The following is a 24,498-nucleotide window of genomic DNA, read 5'->3' as shown; positions in this document are numbered from 1 at the left end:
CCGGGGCCAGGGGTTAGGGCGAGCCCGGCGAGCGGAGCGCGGCGCCGCCGCCGCCTCACCTGGGGCTGCCCGCCGGGGCGCGGCCTCGGGGGTCGGAGGGGGCGGCGGGTGCCAAGCGGGAAGCAGGCGCTAAACCGAGGTAAAACTCCACGGAATAAAGTAAAGCCGAGCCCCGGCGCTGCCGCCGCGCTGCGGGGAAGGGGCGGCCGCGGGTTGCCCGAAAAGCGGTCGCGGAGCGGGGTCTCACAGCGGAGCCGCTCCGGGCACCTGCGCTCGCCGCGGCCGCNGGGAGCGGCCGCTCGCACAGCCCGGCCCCGGCGCGGCGCGGGGGCTCCGCCGCTCCGCCCGACCGCTGCTGGCTCCCGCTCGCCCCGGAGCGAGGGCACCGCGGCTCCGCTCCAGACTCCTCCGAAGCCCGGCTCGCCGCTCCGCAGAGCGTGACAGCCGCGCCTCTCGCACGGCATCGCCGCGGCGTGGCTCGGCTCAACCCCTTTAAGTTTATTTCGGGGTTTTGCGGGTTCGGGGGTTTCGTGAGCGCACGCAGCCCGACACCGTAACACGACCTGCGTTCTGTACCACGAGCAGGTAACAGAGCTAAGCACGGGGACGTGTTTATTTCCCGCTGAATGGAGCTACCGGCCAGCGGAGCGGGGACTCGAGTCCGTCTCCCGGTGAAAATGGCCAAAAGACACTCGAACAAGCGAAGGGACGGAGAGATAAAATAGAAAACACGTTAACACAGACAGATAAATGCCCGGCCGGACCATTCCTCCTCTGCCACACACGCGTCTATGAGCGCTCACATCCCAGCCGGTCACCAAGCACGGCCGCGGGGACACAGACCTGGGCACAACTCTGTAAGGGATTAATTGCCCCTCACCTCCTCACACACACTTTTTCATGTTGCCACATGCCCACACACTTCTGCCGCAGAAATAATACATGTGGCTGAAGCCGCAGGTGCGGACATGGTTGGAAAGTTGTAAAAAGCACCTCGACTTGAGAGTGTCCTGCAGGGAAACCTGGTGTGTTCAGAGCCCACGGGCGAAGAGGTTTTTGCCACTCAATTTCAAAGACAAGGCTGCAGCGTTCCCATTGATCCTCACTGAGCAAAAAATAACCTTTACCCGAAAGAGTGACCAGGAGGGACTGGGAAGGCAGAAAGTGGGGAAGGAATCTTTCCTGGTTAAAATGTGGGGAACTGCCTTATGATTTCCAAACAAGCCAGAGCTGAGGAGGTGACCTTTCGGGGAGGGAAGGAGAAGGTGGGGGTTCAAAATGCAGAATAGCCACAGATTGTTGCTGATGTTGGATTTCCTGAGGAAAAAAATAAAAGCCAAAACCCAAACCACAACCCAACACCAACCTTTCCTGTCTCGAATCTGACAAAGTAAACAGGATTAATTCACCATATGAAAAAACATAAACGCCGTCCTAACAAATGCAGAAATCAGAAGAGAAAGCGGTTTTAACAGGACGCACAATATTAATAGTTTGAACGTATGATCGTAAAAATGAGAAACCATTGATATACGCTTAAAAGCCGCCGTATACGCTGATTGCTCAAGCATTAATGAAGAATGCCCCAGATTAACTATTTGCTCTTCGAGGGATGCAGCGATATAACTATCTATTAGCACCATTAGATGCTTTGCTATTTATTTGAAAACACCCCTGCGAGTGGGTTGAGACAGAAGAGATGAATGTAAAAATGAACTGCAGCTAATTTCGCTAAATAATCCTCGAAACCTGAGCGCTTCGCAAGGAAGGGGGAGATTCTCCACTGTCCTTCTCCGAGGCTAATGACAATAGAAATGCTCTGGTTTAAAAGTGAGACCGTGTTGGCTTTCCAAATAAACAAACGCATCCCTCCTGCCATTTTACTGCAGATGTAAATTTATTTTAATGAGAGGGAGTGGAAGGATTTATTTTGCTAAAATTGAGTTGGGGATAGAGCCGGTGTAAATCTTTAGGTTTAAAAAAGAGAGGAGGAAGGAGGGGGAAGCTGCTTTCCTGGCAGAAAGCTGCCTAACAGTCCTCTAATTCTTTCTAGATTAAATCGCAATATGAATACAGCATCGAACAAATACCGAGTTTCGCTCTGAACTCAGTGGAAAGCAGTTACGTCTAACAGAATTCAATGAATTCCTCTTCTCCCTCAATGTAGTATGTGTGTGTTTTTCTCTTCCACCACACTGAAGTTCCATGAATAGGGAAAGTGGCTCCTATTGTGTGCCTCTGAACTTCCAAGTCAATGCAATTTTTAACCACTGGCTTGTGGTACTTTGAAAATCACCAGGGGCTGTCAGAGTTGGGTCCTCTGAAAAATTTACAGTGCTAAATCAGAGCATATGCTGTGAGAGAGGAAAAAAAATTGCTTAAGATTGGAGCAAGTACAGTATCTGGCTGCCCCCTAGTGTAAGTCTCTTATCTGCCTAAAATTCAACTTTAAAAGAAAAGGATCTCTTAAAGGGAAACGACTTTTGGCTCACGTATGCATACGAGAATGAAACTTCTGTACATTTTAATCTGATTAATTCCTAAGGATTTAAAATTAATTGGCTTGGGCACTCCTAGACCGGACTATAAGATTTCTGCATCAGGGTTTCTGCGAGAGCTGTGCCGAATAGGTATTTTTAAGGGATAGTGGTAAGGGATGGGGGGGGGAGATCCTGTTTTGTGATTTTTTTTTTTAACGAGGATCCGAGCCTCGCTTGCTGTTGTCAGAGCAAAACACTTCTGCTGCTTAAAGTCAGATCTACGTCTTTTGCAATAATACTTAAAAAAAAAAAAAAAAGGATAAATAATTGCCTTAAAGCCTCAGCCGAACTGCCAACCACACCTTCGGATGGTGAGTATATTCCAGCTTCTTTCCATTGTACTTGCTTAGCCAGGGAAGGGACCGGAGGGGGAGAGGGGATCTCGGCGCTCTACCTTCCCCACCAACCTTTTTTTTTTTTTTTTTTTCCCTTTCCCCCCCTCCCAAATAGAGCACAGAGCGACGCGATCCCGGTCAGTTTAATACCTATCACTTAAGTTAAGAGCCTCGTCGTGCCCTCCCACCCTCCGGAGCAGGTCGGTCCGCGCTCCGCCCGAGCAGCCCCGGCTCCGGGCAGCGCCCGGCCGCTGCTCCCGGGGAAATGACTCGGAGGCGCTTCGCCTCGGACCTGGAAGCCGGGTCCGGTCCTTGGGTTTGTTCGCTTGTTTGTTTGTTTGCTGCTTTGCTTTATTTAGCTAAAGGACGTGCTAACTGATGGTGCTGCAATTACACATACTTGGGTCTGCCCCCCTCCCCTCTTCCCCTCCTTAGAGCAACCCACGTAACCTTAGAAACGATCGTTTAAGACGCACGTTAGCTAACATTTGCTTTTTTGGATTTTTTGTTTTCCTTAAAAGAGAAACACAAGAATCACAACACATTGCCCGAAAAAAGTGTCAAAGAAGAAGAAAAAAAACTATAAGTAAACATACCAAAACCATATTTGCCTTGTTCAAGGTCCCAAATCGCTTGCATCTTCCTTTTTCTACCTCTCCTTTAGTTTGGCAGGTGAAACAAACAAATAAAAAAAAAATCAGACCGCTGTTTGCCCCCCAGAAAGATGTGCGTTGGGTAATTAAAGAGAAGTCTCCTTCTTGGTGTTTATCTAAGCGATTGTGCAAACTGATTAAAAAAAAAAAAAAAGAGAGAGAGAGAAAAAAAAAGTAAAGTTACAGCCTTCAGGGGGGGAAAAAAAGGAAGCAAGGTGAAGGGAATAGATTTCCCACAACCTAAAGGGAAGTGCTTTCGATGTATTATTAGCGATCAGCCTTGGGAGAGAGAGGAAAAAAAAAACACCCTGAACACACTCTAACTTTACACAGACAAGATTTCAGGGGGGGCTTTGTACACAGCTGCTTAGGAATGTGCGCCTTGCCTTTAAGAAAAAATCCCCAAGCCCAAGGTAGGAGATGTCTTTGAGTGATCCTTGTCTCATTTCATTCCTTAGAAGGAAGAGCGTCTCGCTACACCTTGTTTGGAGCTGGAAAGGCGAGACTTTAAAAAAAAAAAAAAAAAAGGGGGGAAAAAATTCACAACCCTCCCTCCCAATTGGGGAAAAAAAAAAAATAAGAGAGGGAAATCTCCTAAGTTAATGACTATGGGGTAGGATGGATGCGACGGATTTCAGCCCCCCCTCCCCCCCTTTCCCACCTCCCCCCTCCCCGGCAGGAAAAAAAAAAAAAAAACGAAAAGGAAAAAAAAAAGCCAACCGCAAACAACTACAGGCTGGACTATCAACACATGCACCGAAGGGGAAAAAATATATAGTGTCCTGTGTAGGGTCGGCAGGGAACGCAAGCACACGCTAAAGCAAGTTGGGAAAGAATCCGAGCTAATCAGCAATCTCTTTCTCTCTCTCTCCTTCTCTCCCTCTCCCCCTCTCTCTCTCTCTCTCACTGCCCCTGAGATCCCAGCTCGAAAGAGGTACTCCACATTTTTTCATTACCAAAAATCCGTTGCAATAATCATTTGTTGCTAATTGAAACCCTTGGAGACATTTTTCCCCACCCCCTTCACAAACATGGCAACTTTTAGTAATGGGAAGCACGTTTAGTTTTATTTTATTAAAAAAAAAATACGGTTAGGAAAAGGCTGAATCTTTCACCCACGAGAAATATCAGCGAGTCAGCCCCCTTCCCCGGGATGGGAGGGGGGAGTGGGGGGAACGGGACCCCGGTACAGTGAGGGCTTGGGAAAATTTGGAATACATTATACCGCCTTTGGCAGGAGAATACTCTCCAACTAATGGATTCCTGCTCCTTTTTGTGTGTGTGTGTGTATCAGTGTGGGGGGTTTCTGGAAAGAGGGGTGGTGGTCGTGGTGGTGGGGAGCCGAGCTTTTATTTTAAGAAACTGTTAGGGTAGGGAGTGTGTCATACTTGACAAATGGAACAAACGCTCTTCCATTTCTTGCTTGTCCTTGCCTTAAAACAGGAATTAAGTTAACCACAGTGCTGCATGTTAATTGCATGTTTACTGGGCTAATGAAAATTACAAAAGGGTTTTGCCACCTCGATCGGTGATGAAAAAGTATGAAGGCGATTGTCATTGCAGCCTTCGGGGAGGGCCCGGGGGGTGGGGGGGAAGGACCGGGCACGAACAATATTGATCAGAAGAAGGATAAATCTTTTAACTGCTTGTTAATACCATAAATATGGTCTACACAAGTTTCCACTCTTGTTAAGTCTAATCAGTACATGGAAGATGGAGACATAGCCCACTTGAATGAATTTTTATTATTGCCAGAGGGGTACTTGCATCTGTGGGCTCCCTCCCCTCCTCAATTTGAGCACCCCCCTGCCCCCCCTTCCAAAATCCCCCCTTGCACAGGAGGATCGTGAAGGTGTGCAGAAAGCACAGGAGACAAATCCAAGCTTTTTGTCCTTTCTTCATTTTCCCAAAAGCTCCTTTATTTTGTAAAGCTGAACGGGTCATGGCGGGGAAAGCCTAAAGGGGGGGACACCCCTGCCAGACCCCCCCTGGCCCCCCCTTTTATTCTTGAGATCTCTGGATGAAAGGCTGACCCAGTAATTCAGTTTGATGATAACCATTTTCATGCTTGAAAACAATCTGCCAAATTAAACCTAAATGGAAAGAGCAGTGGGAAAGGTAGTGAGAGCAGGGCGTTTTGAAATCCCCCCCACCTCTCCGAAAGGGATTATTTGGCCAAAGGAGGAGGGAAAGGCAATTAAATAGACTAAAGATGATTTAAATCCTAACCAAAAATAATTCCAGGGAGAAGTTTGCCCCCTCCGGTGTTGCCCAGCCCTGGATTTGAAAACTTTGGCCCAACTTGTGGCAATAGCTACAACTTTGCTCCGCAGGGGTCAGAGGTGAGGGCTATTTTAACCCTAAAAGCCTGCGAGTGACCAAGGTTGCGGCTGGGCTCGCAGCACTAATAGCCATAATTACCTCCTCCCCTTCCAGGGACATTCCTCGCAGCAGCAGTGTTAGAAGCCGAATTGAAGAAAATCCTGGAGTTGAACATATCTTCGGGGGTAAATAACAGCAATATGAAGGAATTTCAGAGCTCTCCCTTTCGCTTGGGGGGATTGAAGCTTTTTTCCTTTTTTTTCCCCCTCTTTTTTTTCCTTTTTTCCTCCTTCCCCCCCCCTCCCCCCCCGCCTTGCCAGCATTCCCAAGGCGCTGGGTCTTTGTCTTAGAAGGAATGGAGTGTCTGAATGGTGTGAAAGGGACAGAGAGGGTTGCTTCAAATCGATTTTACTTGTCCTCTCTGTCTTTTCGGATCAACGCCCTTCAATGGACACATAGGTGCTCTTTCAACCAAAAACTTGTGCAACATTTTCTGCCTGTATTGGTGCTAAATACAATAAATGCTGGGCAGATTTTTTTTTCTTTCTTTCCAAAGCAGAAAGCACCCTAATTAAATTGTTTTATATGGACAGTCAAGACAGACCAATTAAGTATGCATTAGTATAAAGATATATTCGAGAGATAAGCGCTCTATAGGAGCCCTGTCTGGGCAAGGTGTGGAAACTGTCCTCTCGAAGAGAGCCTGTGAGCAGGGTTTCATATGGATTTTTCCCCTCCATTGCCTCCTATACTCGAGTAACGGGCTGAATAAGTTAGAGAAAAGCCATTAGTGAAAGTGGTTTCTAAACAAAGTTAACAGGTGGATGTAGCTGGTTTTACATTTGAATAACAGTCGCACATCTGTAATACACAGCCCCGGATTTGTGCAGCGCCTGTGCAGGCAATGTCCATTTGCAGAGACAAACGCCTTCGACCTAGAGCTGAGGTGCAAACGCACACGCACGGGGATAAAATAAATATCTGGGCACCTCTGTGAGCTGCAGGACACGATGTGAGCGAGCACACAGAGACGATGCAGATATCACTGTGTGGCCATTGTGTGGAGGCACCCAGGCTGCCTCGGACAGGCACCCACAGCAGGCACTGCTGCCTCGGACACCTCAGCGGGCACAGCACACTCCTGGGGTAATTGCAAGGGGAGGTATTGGCTTTCCCAGGAGTGAAATAGCAGATCAGGATAAAACACACACAAACACACGCGAACTTCTCTGGCTGCCCATTTTATCACTCTGGGAAAGCTCTCGTTATGGTTAACCACAGGAAACGGGCTTTAAGCTCTTCTCCATTCCCATTATTATTATTATTATTATTTTCCTTCACTGAAGCTTTTCCATGTCGTTCCAAAAAACCACCCCAAACAAAAAAGACCCAGACAAACAAACAAAAATCCCACAGAGCCCCCAGCAGCCCTGCCTCAGCCTGGTCCTGGGGCAGGCAGAGCCGCGGGATGCGATGAAGAGGAGGGGAGAGGCGGGCTGGGAGTTGCTGGGGCACCCTCCATCCCTGGGCACATCTTTGGCACCGGCTGAGGCTGAGCTGGGGGAGCCAGCCCTGTGCCCGAAGATGCTGCAGGGTGGCTGCGAGCGGGGAATCGCCCTTTCAGTGCCGTGACACTGCAGCGCAGAGAGCGGCCGGGGTTTTATGGAGGGGTCGGGGAAGAGGGGATCGAGGGGTTCAGGGATGCAGGGCAGCGCTGCGGGGGCTGCCCGCTTGGATCCCCATTTTCCAGCAGCGCCCTGCGTGTGTCAGCCCATCCCAGGGATGTGGGAGACGGGGATGAATAAGGCATTCCTCGCTTAGGTGCTTTAATGGCACGGTAAACAGGTTAGAAACAGACGTTTTTAGAGACTCAGTTTTTCTTTATTGGTCACCTTCGAGGATAAATCATAACAGACAGTATGGGGGGCAAAGAATTCATCTAAAGGAGATCTCAGCAAGTCACTACCCGGACAATAGTCCACCTCCTGTTGGGTTGCGTATTGATCAGGAGAGGAGCTGAGGATGTCGCCACACTAAATATTTACTGATCACACACAAATAGCCGCGACTTGAACGATTTTCTCCTGTGAGGAGAGCAGAGAGAGAAGGGTAAATCATTTTATTAGTGTGTATAAAGCAAAGAGCACACTCTGGCTTGGAGTGTTTTAAAATGTGTCTTCAGCTGGATGAAAAGAGTTAGGGAAATCGATATGGAGTGATTAGACGAACCAGTCGTGTCAAAGAGAGAGGCTGTGAATTTCATGGATTTGGTTATACCGGGAGGGGGAAAATATACCGAGAGATTAAAGGGAGGAACCCATTGTAGCAGAGCCAATGAAAAAATAATATCTAATCAGAGCCGGCAAAGGTAGGGACGGGATAAGACCCACATTTCTAAAGAATCACATCAGCTGGAGAGGGATCAGGGACACAGATGAAAGAGGCAAACGGGGGGAGAGCTGGAGAGTAGGAGCCTAGAAATGCTACAGAGCAAATCCAGGAGAGGCAGAGAAAAGTCGCCTCTGTGGAGCAAAGCTGAGATACCACGAAAATGGGGACAAAAGGCTCAGGAGCGAGGGAGAGGGCTGGAGTGATCGGGCGCCTGCCTTGGAGGTGAAGTTGAGGGGTGCCCAGCCCGTGTACCCACCAGGCAGAGAGGGCTCTGACAGCACATCCAGCTCCCATCCGAGGGGTTTAAATCCTTCTCCTACAAGTTTGTCCTCCCCTCTCCTTCCCGCCCCCCTCCCTCCCCACAAGCAAATGTGGTGAGTAAAATGGATTTTAGCGTTTAACCACCTCATTTTATCCACGTAATGACAAGGCTCGTAATATGTAATCTACAGATTACTGCCATTCGAGGGTGACCACAAGTGGCATAGGAAAAAATTTAAAAAAACAAAAAAAATTTCAGCATTTCTGCAAATGACAAAATGGCTAAAACCAGCCCTTGCTTTAAGTATTGAAGCTGGGGAGTTGCTGCTGCAGGATTTTATCGGTTGTAGGGAGCAATTTAGCCGTGGCTCAGGTACAGCCCTGGGGTGTCTCGGCGGATTAAAGAAAACTTTGCTGGAGACAAGCAAATATCTGAGTGCCAAAGGGCAGAAAGCTGGGACTAGGGCAGGGCTCTGCCATGCGACATTGAAATACGTTCTGTGGGGATGCTCGGGATTATGATTATTATTTTTTTGCCTCGAATCCGTGATGTTTGGCCCGTGTTCACATGCTACCTTCTCTCCGCGTAGTTTTCTTTAGCAGAAAATAGGATGCGACTGCAGAGAACTAAGTCAAAGCAGCGAGAGAAAGTTTGTACCGCACTTTAAATGATGCTGATTGCTGGGAGGGAGGAAAGGCATCTCAAGCTAGGAACCGAGGAGTAAAACTGATGTGAAAACAGCTTTTCACTTCTCCTCCAAGTGCTAATTTTGCTACTGTAAACAAACACTGAAGTTAGAAACAGCTGCAAATAGCCTGCCGGGCACCCAGGGCTCAGGGACCGGAGGGGGTTGACTTTTGTTCATCTCTCGGGCTGAATTTTCCCCCAGCTTTTCTTTTTTTTTAACCCCGAAATCAGGGGCTGATGCTGATTTCAGTCGTGGAGAAGGGACAGAAAGTTAGGCACACTAAGAACATTTCATGCGAGCCTATGGAGTGCAGGCAGCTCGGCTGGATCTCTAATGCAACAGGAAACCTCGGGACAGACTCAGCCTAATTAACAGTTTTCCATAGCTGAAGCGATTTTTAAGAATCCCAGTGGATTAGCCCAATATGTTCAGGTGTGAGGCTACGAGGGCCTATAACTCCTTTCACTATAATCTTATAACCTCCTTACCTAATTCCTTAGATTGCAGATAGGAAGAGTCTGACCCTGGAGGTCGTAAAGAGCTGGGTTTCATTAACCCTTCCCTCCCCGGCGCCGCTCCAAGGTTAACTGCGCCGGGCTGTGTGCTCGGGGGAGCGAGGGAGGGCGGCCGGGAGAAAGGGATTTGCAAGAGGGGTCGATCCGCCGGGAGGGCAAAGCTTAAAATGATTTTTGCTCCCTTCATTCCCTCCCTTCAGTCAAAGGAAAGATGGAAATGGGGAACTTTTCTGTTTCCTATGCATCCGGAGGTGTATAAATGTACGGATGTTTGTGAGGGAATTCATTCCCTTCACAACATTTCATTATTGTTTATTATTTTTAATTTTTTTTTTTTGTTCCAAACGTGGAGGAAATGAAACATTCTAGAACCATCAGCAAAAAGCAAAGCAATCTCCATCTTTAGGACCAGCACCAATCTCTTGAGCTTCTTGTCCACAGCAGAGCTGTAATCTTTAAAGGAAAAAAAAAAATTCTAGAGAAGCTTCTCAGACTGTATTTGCCTGGGAACACACCTGGTTTATATTTTAATAGGTAGTTACATTGTATTGATTCAGGGTACATCATTGATGTTGAAAGTTAATAACTCTCAAATTATATCTATCTGCCTACATACATAATTGCATACACAGTGTAACACTGGAGGAATTTGCATTTTGCAGCACATTCTTTGTTCTTAAATCTTTTAACACACTGAGTTGTTCCTTTGAAGAAAATGTTATTGAACCACATGTTTAAGGAAAAGATGCTTCTAAACTATATGTTTAAGCAATGAAATTGTTGAGTGAAATACAGATTTCTTTGTATCTCACACAAACCTTGCCACACGCCAATCTTAACCTACACATCGAACTGCCTTTTTTTTCTTTCTTTCTTTTTTTTCCCCCTCCCAGTTAGAAGGCAGAAATATGTGAACTGCTGAGAGAGGTGGGTACTTTTTGGTAAGTATGTTTAGATATGATCTTCAGATACATTTATTGTACTTTCAAATTCTTGGGATACTAATTGAGCTAGCAAACAATATCCCAGCTGAATGTCTCAGCTTCTTCCCTATTTAACAGGCTTTAATGTAGAAGTATATTGTAGCCATCCTTCTACTAAACAATGTAGCTGAGGAGTCAGCAAAAAATAAAAAAAACATGTTAAAACCAAATTATAATTGCTGCCTTATATCTGACTCTTCTTCCTTTCTGCAGTCCTAATGAACTCTTTAAAGTTTTATTTATTTATTTTTTTATTTCTGAGTGACAGATCAAAAATAATTAGCAGAATCAGAAGCAGCCGGGAAGCTTGAAATAATGTGTCTAAATATTTCATATTGCTACTTATAATACCAGCCCTTCAGCTGTAAAAAGGAACCATTCCCTATTTATTCTGTGGTGGTTTATAAATACAGAAGGATAGATTCTTTTTTTTTCCCAGGGCCTGCCTCAACGATGCCATAAATAGAGATTGAGCTATCAGGAGGAAAAAAATAAAAAAGAATAAAATAAAAGCAAAGCCCTGGACAGGAATAGAGACAGACAGATAAATGTATAACTGCATCTGAACAATGTTACGTAGCACATTCGGAGTTGGTAAAAAAAAAAATTAAATCTATCGCATATTTATAACCTCATAATTAAAATACATTCTTATCTCTCTCCTCTGAAAGGTTGCAGCTTTCTTGGAAGTATTTTGAGTGCATATTTTAAACTCCATGTCTCGAACTGAATTAAGATGAGCTGTTTTGCCCAAGAGTAAAACCTTTGTTTACAATTTAATATTTAACTTTCAGCTGCCTACCCATTGCCATATCATTTTCTTTAGATTTCACCTCCTTACATTTGCAGGCTTTATTTAAAATGATGTTAGTTTATATCAAATCCTAATTTCTTATCGAAAGAAATGAGTTGATATAATCCAAAACAGTCGTCCTGGTCTGACGGAGGTAAATTGGATGAGAATCTTTCACATTCAAAGGGTTAAAGCTAAAGCAAAAACTTTAAAGCAAAGAGATACCAGCAAACAGTGAAAAATAGTACATCTGCTCTCTCTTGACAAGCTTGCATTATATCACATGTAAGGAAGCCCAAATTTTTGAATCTAAGACCAGTTTTAGTTTTTAATAGGAAATAATTACATGGAACTTTATTTCCAGAGAGAATGTCCCTTCCAGCTACAGTGTTTTGCTTTGATCTAAGTATTAACTGGTAATAAAATAACCATATTTTGGATCCTAAGCATATTGATGCTTAGAGGAATGTTATGCTTTCAATCAAATTTTAACTTTAGATTATCCGAAGGTATTCATCCTTCTTTTGTCAGAAACCAATTTGCTCTCTTACTCCTACAGCTACTCACATGTGGTTTGGTACACTTTGTTATTTTATAGTGGAATTTGCACTGTTGAGGTGGAAAACTTTTAGATGGAATGAGATCATGTTCCAGCCTGGCAATTTGGGCTGTTTCTCATACAGATCCCCAGCCCAGCCCTTCTTTACACTTGTTGTGCACCACCACCATTGCTCACCTCTGAGGGCGACCACCGCCTCAGGATTTTGTTTTAAATATTCAGATTTTAAAATTTATTTATTTATTTATTTTTAACCTGGAAAATCAATCATTTGGACCCATCCTGAACAATTAACCTCCCCTTTATATTATAGCCCCAAGTGCAGTACTTCATAAAGACATGAAAAGGACATCCCAGTCAGCAGGACCCGAGCCCAGGCTTGTCACAGAGTATAAAGGGAGAGAGAAGGGGAGTTTTTATCTCTTTGCCCCGCCAATTCTTAATAGTTCTAAGTTTCAGTGTGACAATAAAACAGTTTTGATAACATAGCTCATGGGTTTCTCTGCCACATAAAGTTTTCTTAATAATAAAAAAGAAGAAACTTTATCCCTGCTAAATTAAAATAGGGCAGATGTTGGATATGGTTCATATTAGGCAGCCTTTCACCCCTTTGCCCCTGGCACTAAAGTTCTGACTTTTTCTTTCTACTATGTCTGTTTCTAACTGAAAGGTATTATTCCTGCCCTGGCTCTCTTCTTCTATTTATTTTTTCAGTGTCTAAAATTAAACCTATTCATTTAGTAATATACATTCTATTTCACATTGCTAAACCTGGCCAGAGAGGGGAAACGCTTTCCAAAAAAGTGATGCACCACTGACCTTAAAAGAAAACATGAAGCAGGCAAAGCTGTTCTTAAAAGGTTTATTTCTAGAGAATTTTGTAGCTCTGTTGACATTATAGGGATAATGGCTGTATTGCAATGGGCTTTCAAGGCCCAAGAGGTTTATGTTTTCTTCTGACCGTAAGTCTAATAAAATTTTAAAGGTGCACAAAGTCTCATCACTTTAGATATTTAAAACTAGTTTGAAAAATCTCTTGGGAGACATATATTATAGTGGATAGCCCCACTGAGAAAGCAGGGGATAGACAAAAAAATACCCTGAGTCCAAACCCAAATAAACCCCCCCAGTTTTTTTCATGCTAGCTCTATGAAAATCCTGGCTATTAAACTCCCAAGGATAGTACAGCTATTTTCTGCAGGGCTCTGCAGATAGAATTTATTGTCCATTTGGAATGATCAAGTTTAGGCTAATAAAAGGCCCTCTGTAAGCAGAAATGCCCAAGTTGATGTTTGGCAGAGTTTTCAATGGTGGAGTTTATACAGGATAGGGGCTCTGCACTATTTGAAATAACTCCTATCCCAGCAGCTGAGGATGATCTGACACACAAGTAAACGTTAGCAGGCAGTGACTGAAGGTTAATCAGCACTGCTCTCTGAGCTGGGTGCTTGAAAGCAGGAAAAAGTGAAAGCTGCTTTCTCTAGCCCTTCCCTATGCTAAGGTGCTGCTAACTTTTATGATTTTTTCCCCCCTTCCTCTTTTACTATCTGTCTTTGTGCCTGAGGGCCAGTGAAAGAACACTGCAGATTCTAGATTGCTTTCAGAGTTTCCCTTTGCTGATGATGGATTACCATGTCAATTTAAACGGCATAGGATTAATTTGTTTCAATGATTTCTCTTTAGGCTGAATGCCAGTCTTTTTTTCTATCTCTCTCCTTGCTCTTCAGAAAAAAATAATAACAATAATAATAATAAATCCTTAAACCCCCCAAACACTTTTGAGATCCCATGTTAAAAAGACAATAATAGAAATAGACAAGTTAGGTGTAATGTTGCAACACAGTTGTAGGTTTGAGTGTTTTTATCTCGTTCTGAGGGGCTGCAGCATACAGTCAGTCACATTAAAATGAAATTGGATCCAACGTTTATTCAATAAATACTTGTCTTGTAGGTAATCCAGAACAGAGTGCTTTTGACACATAAGGACTTAATTTGTCTTGGATAACAAGTTATTAATATGGCACATTTAAACTTGCCACCTACAATAAGGTCATTTAGATCTATAATACGACTCACGAGAGAACTTCATAAAGCCAGAAACAAAGTTTGAAACTGCCTCTGAGGCGCGGAGCAGACGCACGGCTCACGGTTTGCTCTTTTCAGAAAGTTCAGAGCAAGTAGGAGCCACCCAAACCCAAATGGTGTGCATCTGCTCCTCTTTGAAAGGCAAACGTAAATGGAGTAAGGAGGGGAGAGGGGAAAAAAAAAAAAAAAAGAGGAACCCAAACACACATTTTTGAATGAGTAAGCTTTAAAGCTGTGCTGCGTCTGCTCGCAAACTCATTGCAGCTTTGAAAGTGAAAAAACAACATTTGGTTCAGAGTGGAAATTCGCCTGCATTTGCACCCTACCTCTTCCATGTGCTTCACAATTTACTCGCTTTTAATAATAAGTGAGGAAGTTGGAACATAATCCACCCATAAATGTTACTGCTGTAATTTGACTGCTCTGTGTTTGTTCATGCATTAGTTGTCTATGTAGAGCGAAGTGGGGATGGATGCTGGGGATCCCCGTGCAGCACGAACAAACAGAGCTGTTTGGGATTTCAACACCCAAACATCCTGCAGTTGTTTTCAGCTTTAGTTTCAGACCTGTCCTAACCCAGTGGTGCCTGCAAGAGGTGCATCAGGAGGGGAATATTGTGGGAATGCTGCTCGGGATGTGTTTGGTGAGTGGCAATTCGGTCTCCACGCTGTGTCCCTGAGCTTTGTTATTCTGCTTTTCTGTACTGAGCTCCTGGTTGCTCTTGTCCTGGCAGATTCTGTCTCTTTAAGTAACTAAATCTCATTTTTAAGCTATTCCTGGGAAAAGGATGTTACACATGAGTAGAAAAATGCAGGCAAGAAAGGCTAATTGAATGAAAAGGGAGAATTAGGTTAAAAATAGAGTACAATCTAGTATCACATTTTCACTAGTGTAACCTGAAATGAAGGTGTCTCCAAGTCCCCAGTGATGCCAGAGTGTTTAGATGTTGGGCACAGATGGAGACACCTATTGAAATGTGTCTGAAGAAGATTAATAGGACTTGTCAGTGTTGGGAAAGCACTGCTTTGCTGTAAATTTCTACTAGCACAAGATGAATTACCGATGAATGCTCAGTTATCAACCCCATCACTATCATTGGACACTAAATCAAATTGAGCAGTTATCTACAATCAGAAAATTTCTTTTAAAAGTAGGCATGCACCTTTAGGCTTAAACTCTTTAATAAGACAATATCCTCGATGGTATGTGTGTGTTCACTAAAGGATATGATTAAAAGTTTCTGTACAAAAAGCTTCTGTTCAGAAATGAACTCCAAGTTCAGTGTGAAATGAGGGTTGTCAAACAATAGAAGATACTCAGGAAATGCTGGTTATATAGTACAGAGTTCTGATGGGTTCTGATCCAAAATGGATTTTCATGAGTGTCTTTAGATTTTGGACCCATCCCTATTTATGAGAGGTTTTTTCAATCTCTGCTCTCCCCTTATTTATGGTCATGATATACCCACCCCTTCTCTCTACCTGAAAGACTGAGCATCCAAATCATACATTAATGCAAAACAGCCATCATGACTCAGGATATATGTATAATAATGTTACCACCCCCCAACATATTTAGGAAATAACAACTTAATATAATGAACTACGTGATGAAAGAGTCAGTGAATAATATTTTAGCTGAGAATATTTCTTTCTCTCCTTTATGAAAGGGGAAACTGTCACAAGCAAAACTACCACAAGCATATACCAGCCCACTCCTGAAGAATATTATCTGCATTTACAATCTGATGCTGCTGAAGACAATGATATTAAATAAGCTTTACATACTTTTAGTTTCTAGGATTTCTTTCCCTCTCACCCAGACACTGCGTACTATATCCAAGGAGATTTATCATCATGTGTTTTCCAAAGTCAATTTTTCCCTTTTTTTAGAGACAAGGGCAGTCATTTGTGTTTAGGGGAGGGAGACAGGTACAGAGCCTTTATCTGATCTGCGTCCCCAGCCACCACCACTTTCTTAATCGATGGCAGATCCCCACTCCGGAGGATCTGGCCCTATCTGGGTTACTTCTTAGCCAAGGATTGTTTCCTTCCCTTCATCTCCTCATGTCTCACCTGTGGTGCATGTTGCTTTTTGAGAAGGGAATAATACACTGTTTACCACACAGCCCAGTTTCAAAGCCTTTGTGCGTTTCTCATCTCCAGCCAAAGCTTATTATTTACCACCCTAAAAATTCACCAGGGTAAGGGATAGCAGAAGTTGTTTTCTTCATTTTTACACCCCAATTTTCACACAGCAAATGCCCTGCATTAGGACCAGATCCCACTCAGATGGAAGTTATTAACTTTCAGCAGAATGGGGATGATTTCAGCCAGCCACAGCCTGTGCCCTTCGAGCACAGTCGCTTTGCAGCATCCCTGTGTTTATTTTTTTTCTTTGGAGGGCATGATTCTTTAAACATATTTATTTTACACAGAGCAGCAGTAGAATCCTAACTTTTTTTTCCCCCCACAAACATGTAAAGAGAATATTAATAGGGAATATTAACAGAGGTGAGTGCAGCATGAAGCTAGTTAGGTTGTAGTAGCTGAGAAATATGAACTAGTGAACATAATCCATAAACTCCATTTGGTTACTATAATACTCCAATCTGTATTTATTACAACCCCACTCTGATGCTTATACAACTGCAATTGCTAGATTTATACACACTAATGATTTCACAATAGGAAAAACCTGTGTCTTTATCTTTCTTTTCCTGTCCAAAATAACCCCTTCCACATATACTTCAGGCTTCTCCGGACCTTGTCTGGGTTTAATCACAGGCTTTGGGACAAAATGTGCATTATTAAGAAGTATAAATATTTTCAGAAGCAATCAAAGGGTTGAAAGATTGATTCGGCATGTAGATTGGATTTAATTCGAAGCAGCTTTGTTCTAATGAGGACTACTGGGATACAAAGACGGCAGCCGCTTATGGCCACCAGTTGGGAACTCCGACTCGCTGCAGCAACCTGTCAAGAATTCCAAGAAACTGCCAGGTATTGAACAGAGAAGTGGTGGGGAGGACGCTGGTCTGTTGTTTGCAGCCTCCTTCTGAGACTGGCTTAGGATTTCATAAGTCTCTATTTTACGAAATGACAGTTCAGCTTCTTGCTGCCCACAGGGACAAATCCTGCAGTCCCTTGTGCAGGGAAAATCCCTATGGACTTTGTGGGTGGCTTTGCCTTGAGGGAAAGGTGGCAAAGCTTGGCTGAGCCTCAACTCCAGCCAGTTTGGGAGCTGTGTAACAATTTGTACTGCTCCCAGACCTGGCTGCTTTCACAGTGATTTGTTCCATTCAGTTTTGCTATCTGCACTTCCAGGTGTGATGGGATCTTTTGGCATAGGGAGGTGTTTATCCCTAGGGAGGATGACAGCTCTGTGAGGGCTTGGAAGCTCCTGTCCTTGTTGGGTGACCCAGCAGAACTGCTGGACCCGTCCTGTTTCCTGCCTGCAACGTCCAACAAAACATTCTTGGGATGATGCTGAACCAAAGGGGACCCTTGACTGCTTTCCCCTCAGACTTAGGAAACCCCAACAGTAAGATGTGAGTGTGGCCCTGGGGGGTGTCACGTCACAGGTACCTGGCTTCCTAAACACCGAGCGTACAGTCAGAATCACAGGATATACAGGATCAAACACGGACCAGTTTCTCTCTCCCCTTAGCCCCCCCTTGCCTACTTTTGTCCATAAAAGCAATAGAAAGAGAGAAAGCTTGAATTTTCTGAACTGTTTCACCCATCCACAGCTGGAATTCCAAAGCGAAATGAAAATGCCTTTAAAATCAACCCTACATGGGAGCCTGAGAGAACAAGTTTTCCTTTGTTGTAGGGTATAGTATTATTTGCTGTAGGTTTTTGATATACATTCTAAATTAGGCCTGCAAAGGAATGCTTCATCTTTAATTCATCACTCTCAGCTGAAAGAGATTAGCAATGTCTAGCACGCACCCTTCGTATGGTGCTGACCTCATCAAGTATGGCCTGAAATTAATTAGCCTCATTCATTCCAAATGGAAAAGGATAATGGAGCTGCATTTTAGAGATGACCATCACAAATTGTATGCAGCATATTTAAAATCTTTCCCCCCTCGCTCCCCTTCCCATTTAAAAAAAACCTATGTAGATTAAAATTCTTTCCAGAACTTGCAATATGTCGGAGTTATCGAGGCATTAGGAGCAGAAACCATTCCGTTTTTATTTGTGGAACTGGGAGCCACATTTTGTATGTGTGGCTGTAAAAGCAGCAAGCCTGTCTTAATGGCAGAACACCTGGAATTAATTTGATATTTCCAGGTGCTCTGGCAAACTGGGACATCAAGCACTTGATGTTTAAACATTCTTCCACTGGCTTGCTTAAATCAATATGAAAGTGGTGTCCCTTTGTCATTCATACATGCAAAGTGCTAGCACAAACTCCAGCTTGGCTTCAGAGTCCTACATCACTCATAATCTAATTAGAAATCAGAGCAGAGCTGAAGCAGCATTCTTTGTGGATTCTTGGGCAGCAAATAGGGATACTTGTCTTTTGTTTCCCTCCTCGATTGCATCGTTCACAAGCTTTCACACCACATCTCTAAAGGTGGTTAGGTGCCTCAAGATGTTGACAGGCATGAAGGACAAGATTATTTAGGTGCCTAACCCGGGTGATTTCAAATGGAATTAAGCAACTGGATCGTACTGGGCTGGGAGGGGGGATGGTGGTGGTGTGGGGATGGGGGGGGAAAAAAAGCGGCCAGTGCATATTAAAAGCTCTAATTTGTTGTCCTAAACTCTAGCAATGTGGGTGATGTTTTTCCAGGGTAAAATTGCCTGCAGGGTACGTTTGCTGAAGCCTGTTAATTCCTCCTGAGGTCAGCGGGTACCGGGTGCTGGGCAGCACAGCCTCTCCTGGCCGGGCACGGTGGTCGCGTGGGCTCCGGCTGCTTCCCAAGAGACAGGGACAGTAATGAAGAACGTGGGATTTCCCACAGGAATTTGGAAGATGCCCATGTCTAAGACAATGGTGAGGATTGGGCCACAATCCAGATGCAGCCTTGATTCCTTCATCCAAGTAACCCTGTGCTGACCCACGGCTGCTGATGGATCGCAGCGACGTGGACCTTCCTCCCTCCCTCCTCGCTGCCCTGCATCAGATCACCAGGAGGACCTGAGAGTACTGTGAGTAAGAGATACATTTTTTTCTCACACAAACAATTCATTGCAAAATTCAGATTTTGAAATGACAAGGTCAAAATGGCTCATATCTGCAATGCTGGGGCTTGGGGAACATTCCTGCAGTTCTTATACCCAGGGCTGGAAACAGAGGGAAAACATTTTGTGATATGTACTATAATCACCTCATACCCAGAAAAATGGAGAATTAATTATTTCTCTTTTCACACAAACAAACATTTATCTTCCAAAGACTCCATTCATTAAGAACTGCCATTGAATCCAAGATTGAACCTATTGTTATTAATCCTAAATGAATTCAAGTTTGTCTACCATGAACAAAGCTTCTCGCCATCTGATAATCCAAATTTGCTCAGGAAAAAAGAATGAGCAAATGTTAGAAGCAGCAGGTGAAATCATACCACAGTTATTAAGCCTTCTTTCAGGGGAAGCACAGGATAGATTAAATTGTTATGTTAGGCCATGTTGTGAGTCCACGTCAATTTTGTCTAAGATCTTATCTTAGCTCAGAACTGTTCCCTCCTAAATTAAACAATGTTGAAGACATGAGAAGCATATTGACCCAAAGATTCAAAACTTTGGATTCAGCAGACTTCTGATCTTTTGTCCACAGAGTATCAAGTTGTAAAGCTGTGGAATATTAAATAATCCTGATTATCTTCAACTTGCCCAAGTTCATTTGTCATGCTGGGATACTGGCACAGACTTTCCTTGCTGTTTTTTTTCAGAACCAGGCTCTGATTTTGCCTGTTAGCTGGTATCATTTGCCACTGACCTATAGACTATGGTCCTATCCTAATATTAAGTCTCATGTACCAGCTGCGGGCTGTAATTCCATCTCTGGTGCTCTTCACCTCTTTTGCAAACACCATTGTCCAATAAAGCAGCAAACGAAAATCTTACAATCAAAACAACTGAATTATGCTGGTACTTCGATCAGCTGTTATCAGGCACAGGCAGTTCTTGAGATTCAGAAATGCAGTGTAATTCACCTGGGATAAGAAATCAAATTTAAAAATGAGCTGAACAGACATTTTTAGGAATACGTAAATTTCTAAATAAATCAGCTTTTTAATTCCACTTTTTCTATATTAGAACAAATCAATATTGTCTGCACTCAGAGATGAGTTTCAGCTGTCATAATTAAATATCATCCTGCTTCTTGCAGCACAGCCAAACAAGGACTTTTACTCCTGACACAAGAGTTTCCTCAAGTAAGGACAACTCAGTTTTTACAGCCATGATTTAATATCCACATGGTTCTATCATGTTTTAGAAAACAAATCTCTACCAAAACACACAGCACGATTCATGCCTGGAGTCAGAGCACTGAAGAGATGGAGTAATATAAGAAATAATATATTTTAAATGCTTTTTAAAAACAAACATAATGATGATACATTAAATAATGTGATCTACCCAGCCAGACTTCTAATTATCTACATGCAAACCTCATGTTCATTCATCACTTCATTCTCTTCAGCTGAAATGTTGGGTTTTGGTAGACACTAACACAGAGCCATAAGTTTGAATGGGCAGGGAAACAAGGACAGTGCAAGGCTGTATATTAGCTTGGACAAGGAGGATGTCATTGCCAGCCTGAATTTGTTGATGAAACCAGGCATTAAGCAAGCAAATCTTCAGCCACTGAAGCATGAGTTTGCTGACTTTAAGTAATGACATCCAGGATGTGACAGAGTGGATTTACACCAGCAAGTACCAACGGATTAATAATGGCCACTTAGCCTTGACAAAATAATGAGTCAAAATGGAGATTCACCTCTCCCCTGAAAAGAAACATTTTGTTTTTCCTTATTCTAGTCTTATTTCAAATGTTCAAGAGTCTGGGTTTGATTTTCTTTGAGGATGGGGAAGGACTTTTTTCTCTGAAGAATGGAGCTCATGGAGTCACTTGGTCAATCCCCATTTGCACCCAGCAAAGGCCAATGGTACAAAAACATATCAACTCCCAGTCTGGGGGTTGAGTGTGAGGCTGGGCTGTCCTGGGGGCTGAGGTTTGTGTCCATTTGTACCAGATATTGGTGATCCAGAGTGGTTTCACCTAAATCCCTGGACATTGCAGGTCCTCATGCACATGGTGCTTCAAGTGCTGAAAACACAAGTGTGACCAAGAGCCATCACAGATCTTTGTCCCAGTTAAACTACTTAGCTCTCCTTCTGCAATGTTTTCTTTCCATACATCCTAATTCTCCCATCTCTTTCCCCTAATAACAACATAAATGAGTACTCTACAGGTGTAATTACTGTAATAGTTCTTTTACTGCAAATCCTGGAAGCCTGTAACCTGTAATTCACATTTTCTGATAGTCTCCTATTCCAAAACTAGACATGTTATTTTAAAATGTCTAGGACCTGAAAGCTAAATTTATAGTGATAGATAATAGTAATAGAAACCAAACATCCTCTTTAGCTCAGACTTCAGAGCTGTGCTGTATCTCTTGGCCAATTGTTGCCTTGTTCACCTAGAAATATCATACCCACCACTCCCACAGTGATTCAAATATCAGAGTTAAACAGAAGGAAGCAAAATACATCTCAATTTGTTTATTTTAAAGTATGAATCTATAAAAACTCAAGACATACTAAAATGTCATGTCTTTTTTTTAATTATTCCATGACAAATCCTGGGGCAATTATTGCTTCTCCACAGTGAATCTGCCATATTTCTGATAACATGAACTACCCTTCTTTTCCAGAGATGAACCATCACAAGGCCCTGATTGGAAAGCCTGGGGACCAAGCACTCAGGGAGGTGGCTGATGCAGCTGGTTCCCTAGCCCTGGGCTGTGGCTCAGCTCTTGGTCATGGCACAAGCCACCAGAGGCCAGAGGTGGGGACTGTTTCTGTCTTGGCTACTCCTCATCAGTGCTTTCAGCTGCAGGAAGCCCTGAGAAACAAGGAAACATGAGTGCACCACCAGGGATTTGCTCTTCTCTACACATGAAGCACAGCACAAAGTTCCACCCTTTGCTTCTGCAGGTAGGAGCTCAATCTAATTTACAGATTTAGTTTTAGTTTAGCAGCAAGACAATAATCCTAAAATAACTCATACAAATGCTCACCCTCTTCTAGAACCAACATTGTTTCATCATTTTCTCTCCATTTTCTCGGAGAAGCAGCCAGCGTGAGGAGGGCATGCTGGCACATACCCCACTTGATAGCTGAGAAGAACAAACTGACAAATATTTTTAATATGCTGCAGCTTATCAACATCCCAGTGAATAAAGGGCAAATTAGATTTTCCACTGGTTATTCATAGATCTACATGGGGATGCTGATAATCTGCCACTTAGTCCAGAGACTGGACAGAAATAAATCGCCAGATAAAACACAATATTCCTAGTGAAATCCTTTATGGAATGTGTTCTTGCCCCAGACTCCTCCTGGAATAGGCACAGTAGTGCTCCCTGAGACCTGGCAGTCCTTCTAAGTGAGCATATGGTCTGCTCAGCTCTCGCAGTACTGGTGCACGGTGAGTAAACACGCTGAACTGTCAGAGCAAACAGGGGGCTCCTTAATAGCACAAAATTCTGTGCCTGCTTCAAACTCCATCACTACTCCAGAAATGGATTTCCCTTCTCTGCTGGAGCGTCCACTGTTTGCAGGAGGGGCAGGAAAAAAAGTGGGAGAGTCTCCTTGGATGTGTCTGTGACCATCTCCCATAAAGCTGGTAATGCTGTGGAAGGGTCTTGGAGTCTCAAAAGTTGCATTTTCTGGTGATGCTACATCGCCTTCTCCATTCTTTTGAGATGTCCCCTGATGCATTGTAACTGGCTCAGTAATTGGAATAGAAAGAGGGGCCTGAAGGTAAAAATCCCCATGTTAATCAAGGCTGGCAAAGGGCAGAGCATTAGCTGCAGTAATTGTTTTTCTGAGGCAGTCAACAAAGCCGGGCTCGTCTGCGCTAGCAAACAGATCCGGTCCTGCCTCTGTGCTCCTCACACTGGCAGAACATTGCCCTGAAATCACTGGAGCAGGGATCGGGCCAGGAATGAGCAGCTAAGTTGCAAAGCAAATTAATTCCTGCCAAAAAAGTTCAGCTATGCTCAGAAGTATGTAAAGTGTCTGATTTGAGAAGTGTCAAGTAGCATTTGTGACCAATTATCCAAGATGAAGGGGGCAGAGCTATGTTTACATGTACTAATCTTCAGCCAAAGTTTGAAAACTCTAATTCATGGACACGCATCAAATTTCCTTTCCAGGCTTGGCATTTGCCTGTACGCACGCATGCACATTGCTCGGGGATGACAGGAAAACATGATTATGACTTGCAAATAATACAAATAAAAAAAAAAGAAAACGCGAGAAGAGCTGCCATGCAGCAGCAGCATGGTAATTAAACCTATACGGAGATATGCAAAAAGAATCATGGACCACTGTATGAGTAAAATAGCTTTATCAGCTGTGCTGAAATATGATGTGTGGTCTGTCTGTATTGTTATTTTTCCACAACCTGTGAAGCCCTGGGAAATGATCTACACGAAAGAACAAGAAGTAAAAGCTGCCTCTGCCAGCTTCTGTTTAATTAACATAGGTATACCAATTTAATGCAATTAATCAAGATAGGAGGGATTAAACAGTAACTCAGCTGACAACGACAGAGTTAGCATTGCTGTGGCATGAGAAGGGCTGCAAAATGAGAGAGGTGACCAGGAACACTGAGGAAGAACAAGCTGGCTGCAGTTTTGGGAGGTTTATGCAGATGTATTGAAATTTAGGGGCAGCTGATTTTTCATGTGGCCAAGTGTTTATCTGCCCCTGCCCTTTCCTTTACCCTCTCAGACCTTCCAGGGTAATCCCCAGAGTGGCAACAACTTTTAAAGCGATTCCTCTTTCTTCTAACAGATTCCTGATGCTAAAGGTCTGACCTTAAAATGAGCAGTGCATAGGGCAAGAGTGGGTACTGCAGTGAGCTTCTGGCCTTCAACCCTTCCAAATACAGCTATTTTGGTAACCAGAACACTATATTCACGATGGGTGAGGGAACAGAGACTTTCAGTGCAGGGCTTCTCAGCACATTAACTCTATCACTGCTGGATTCTGGGTCCCTCTGCAAGTTGCCTGTGTATATTTAAGACCATAAATGCAGATTTGCAGAAGTCTGCAAACTTCATGGTTGTGCTTTAGTGCCTGATGCCCCCCAAAACTGAACTGAGTCCTGTGAATTTCCATGT

At 43.7% G+C, this 24,498-nt stretch overlaps 1 protein-coding gene and 1 long non-coding RNA gene across 14 annotated transcripts in view; one reads left to right on the top strand and one right to left on the bottom strand.

Annotated features, from left to right (window-relative positions):
* The window catches only part of NR2F2 (nuclear receptor subfamily 2 group F member 2), a 12,862-nt gene extending 8,850 nt beyond the window's left edge, over positions 1-4,012 (bottom strand). Inside the window, exon 1 of the mRNA XM_039723586.1 lies at positions 3,472-4,012. Coding sequence (XP_039579520.1) covers positions 3,472-3,514 — 43 coding nt within the window. The 5' untranslated portion in view covers positions 3,515-4,012. The remainder of the gene's footprint in view (positions 1-3,471) is intronic.
* The window catches only part of LOC120509196, a 36,056-nt gene continuing 11,958 nt past the window's right edge, over positions 401-24,498 (top strand). For 11 of the 13 annotated variants that reach the window (XR_005629185.1, XR_005629184.1, XR_005629183.1 and 8 more), the window contains exons 1-3: positions 4,224-17,128; positions 18,930-19,288; positions 22,021-22,303. This is a non-coding gene — a long non-coding RNA (uncharacterized LOC120509196). Of the gene's footprint in view, positions 2,852-4,223; positions 17,129-18,929; positions 19,289-22,020; positions 22,304-24,498 lie in introns of those variants that run through there. The other 2 variants (XR_005629174.1, XR_005629178.1) reach the window with 2 other exon arrangements.

This window comes from Passer montanus, unplaced genomic scaffold (assembly GCF_014805655.1).
Source record: "Passer montanus isolate IOZ18808 unplaced genomic scaffold, ASM1480565v1 scaffold5, whole genome shotgun sequence".
Taxonomy (NCBI): Eukaryota; Metazoa; Chordata; class Aves; order Passeriformes; family Passeridae; genus Passer; species Passer montanus.
The sequence above is the reverse complement of the archived record's forward strand: the minus strand, read 5'-3'. Positions and strand labels throughout refer to the sequence as shown.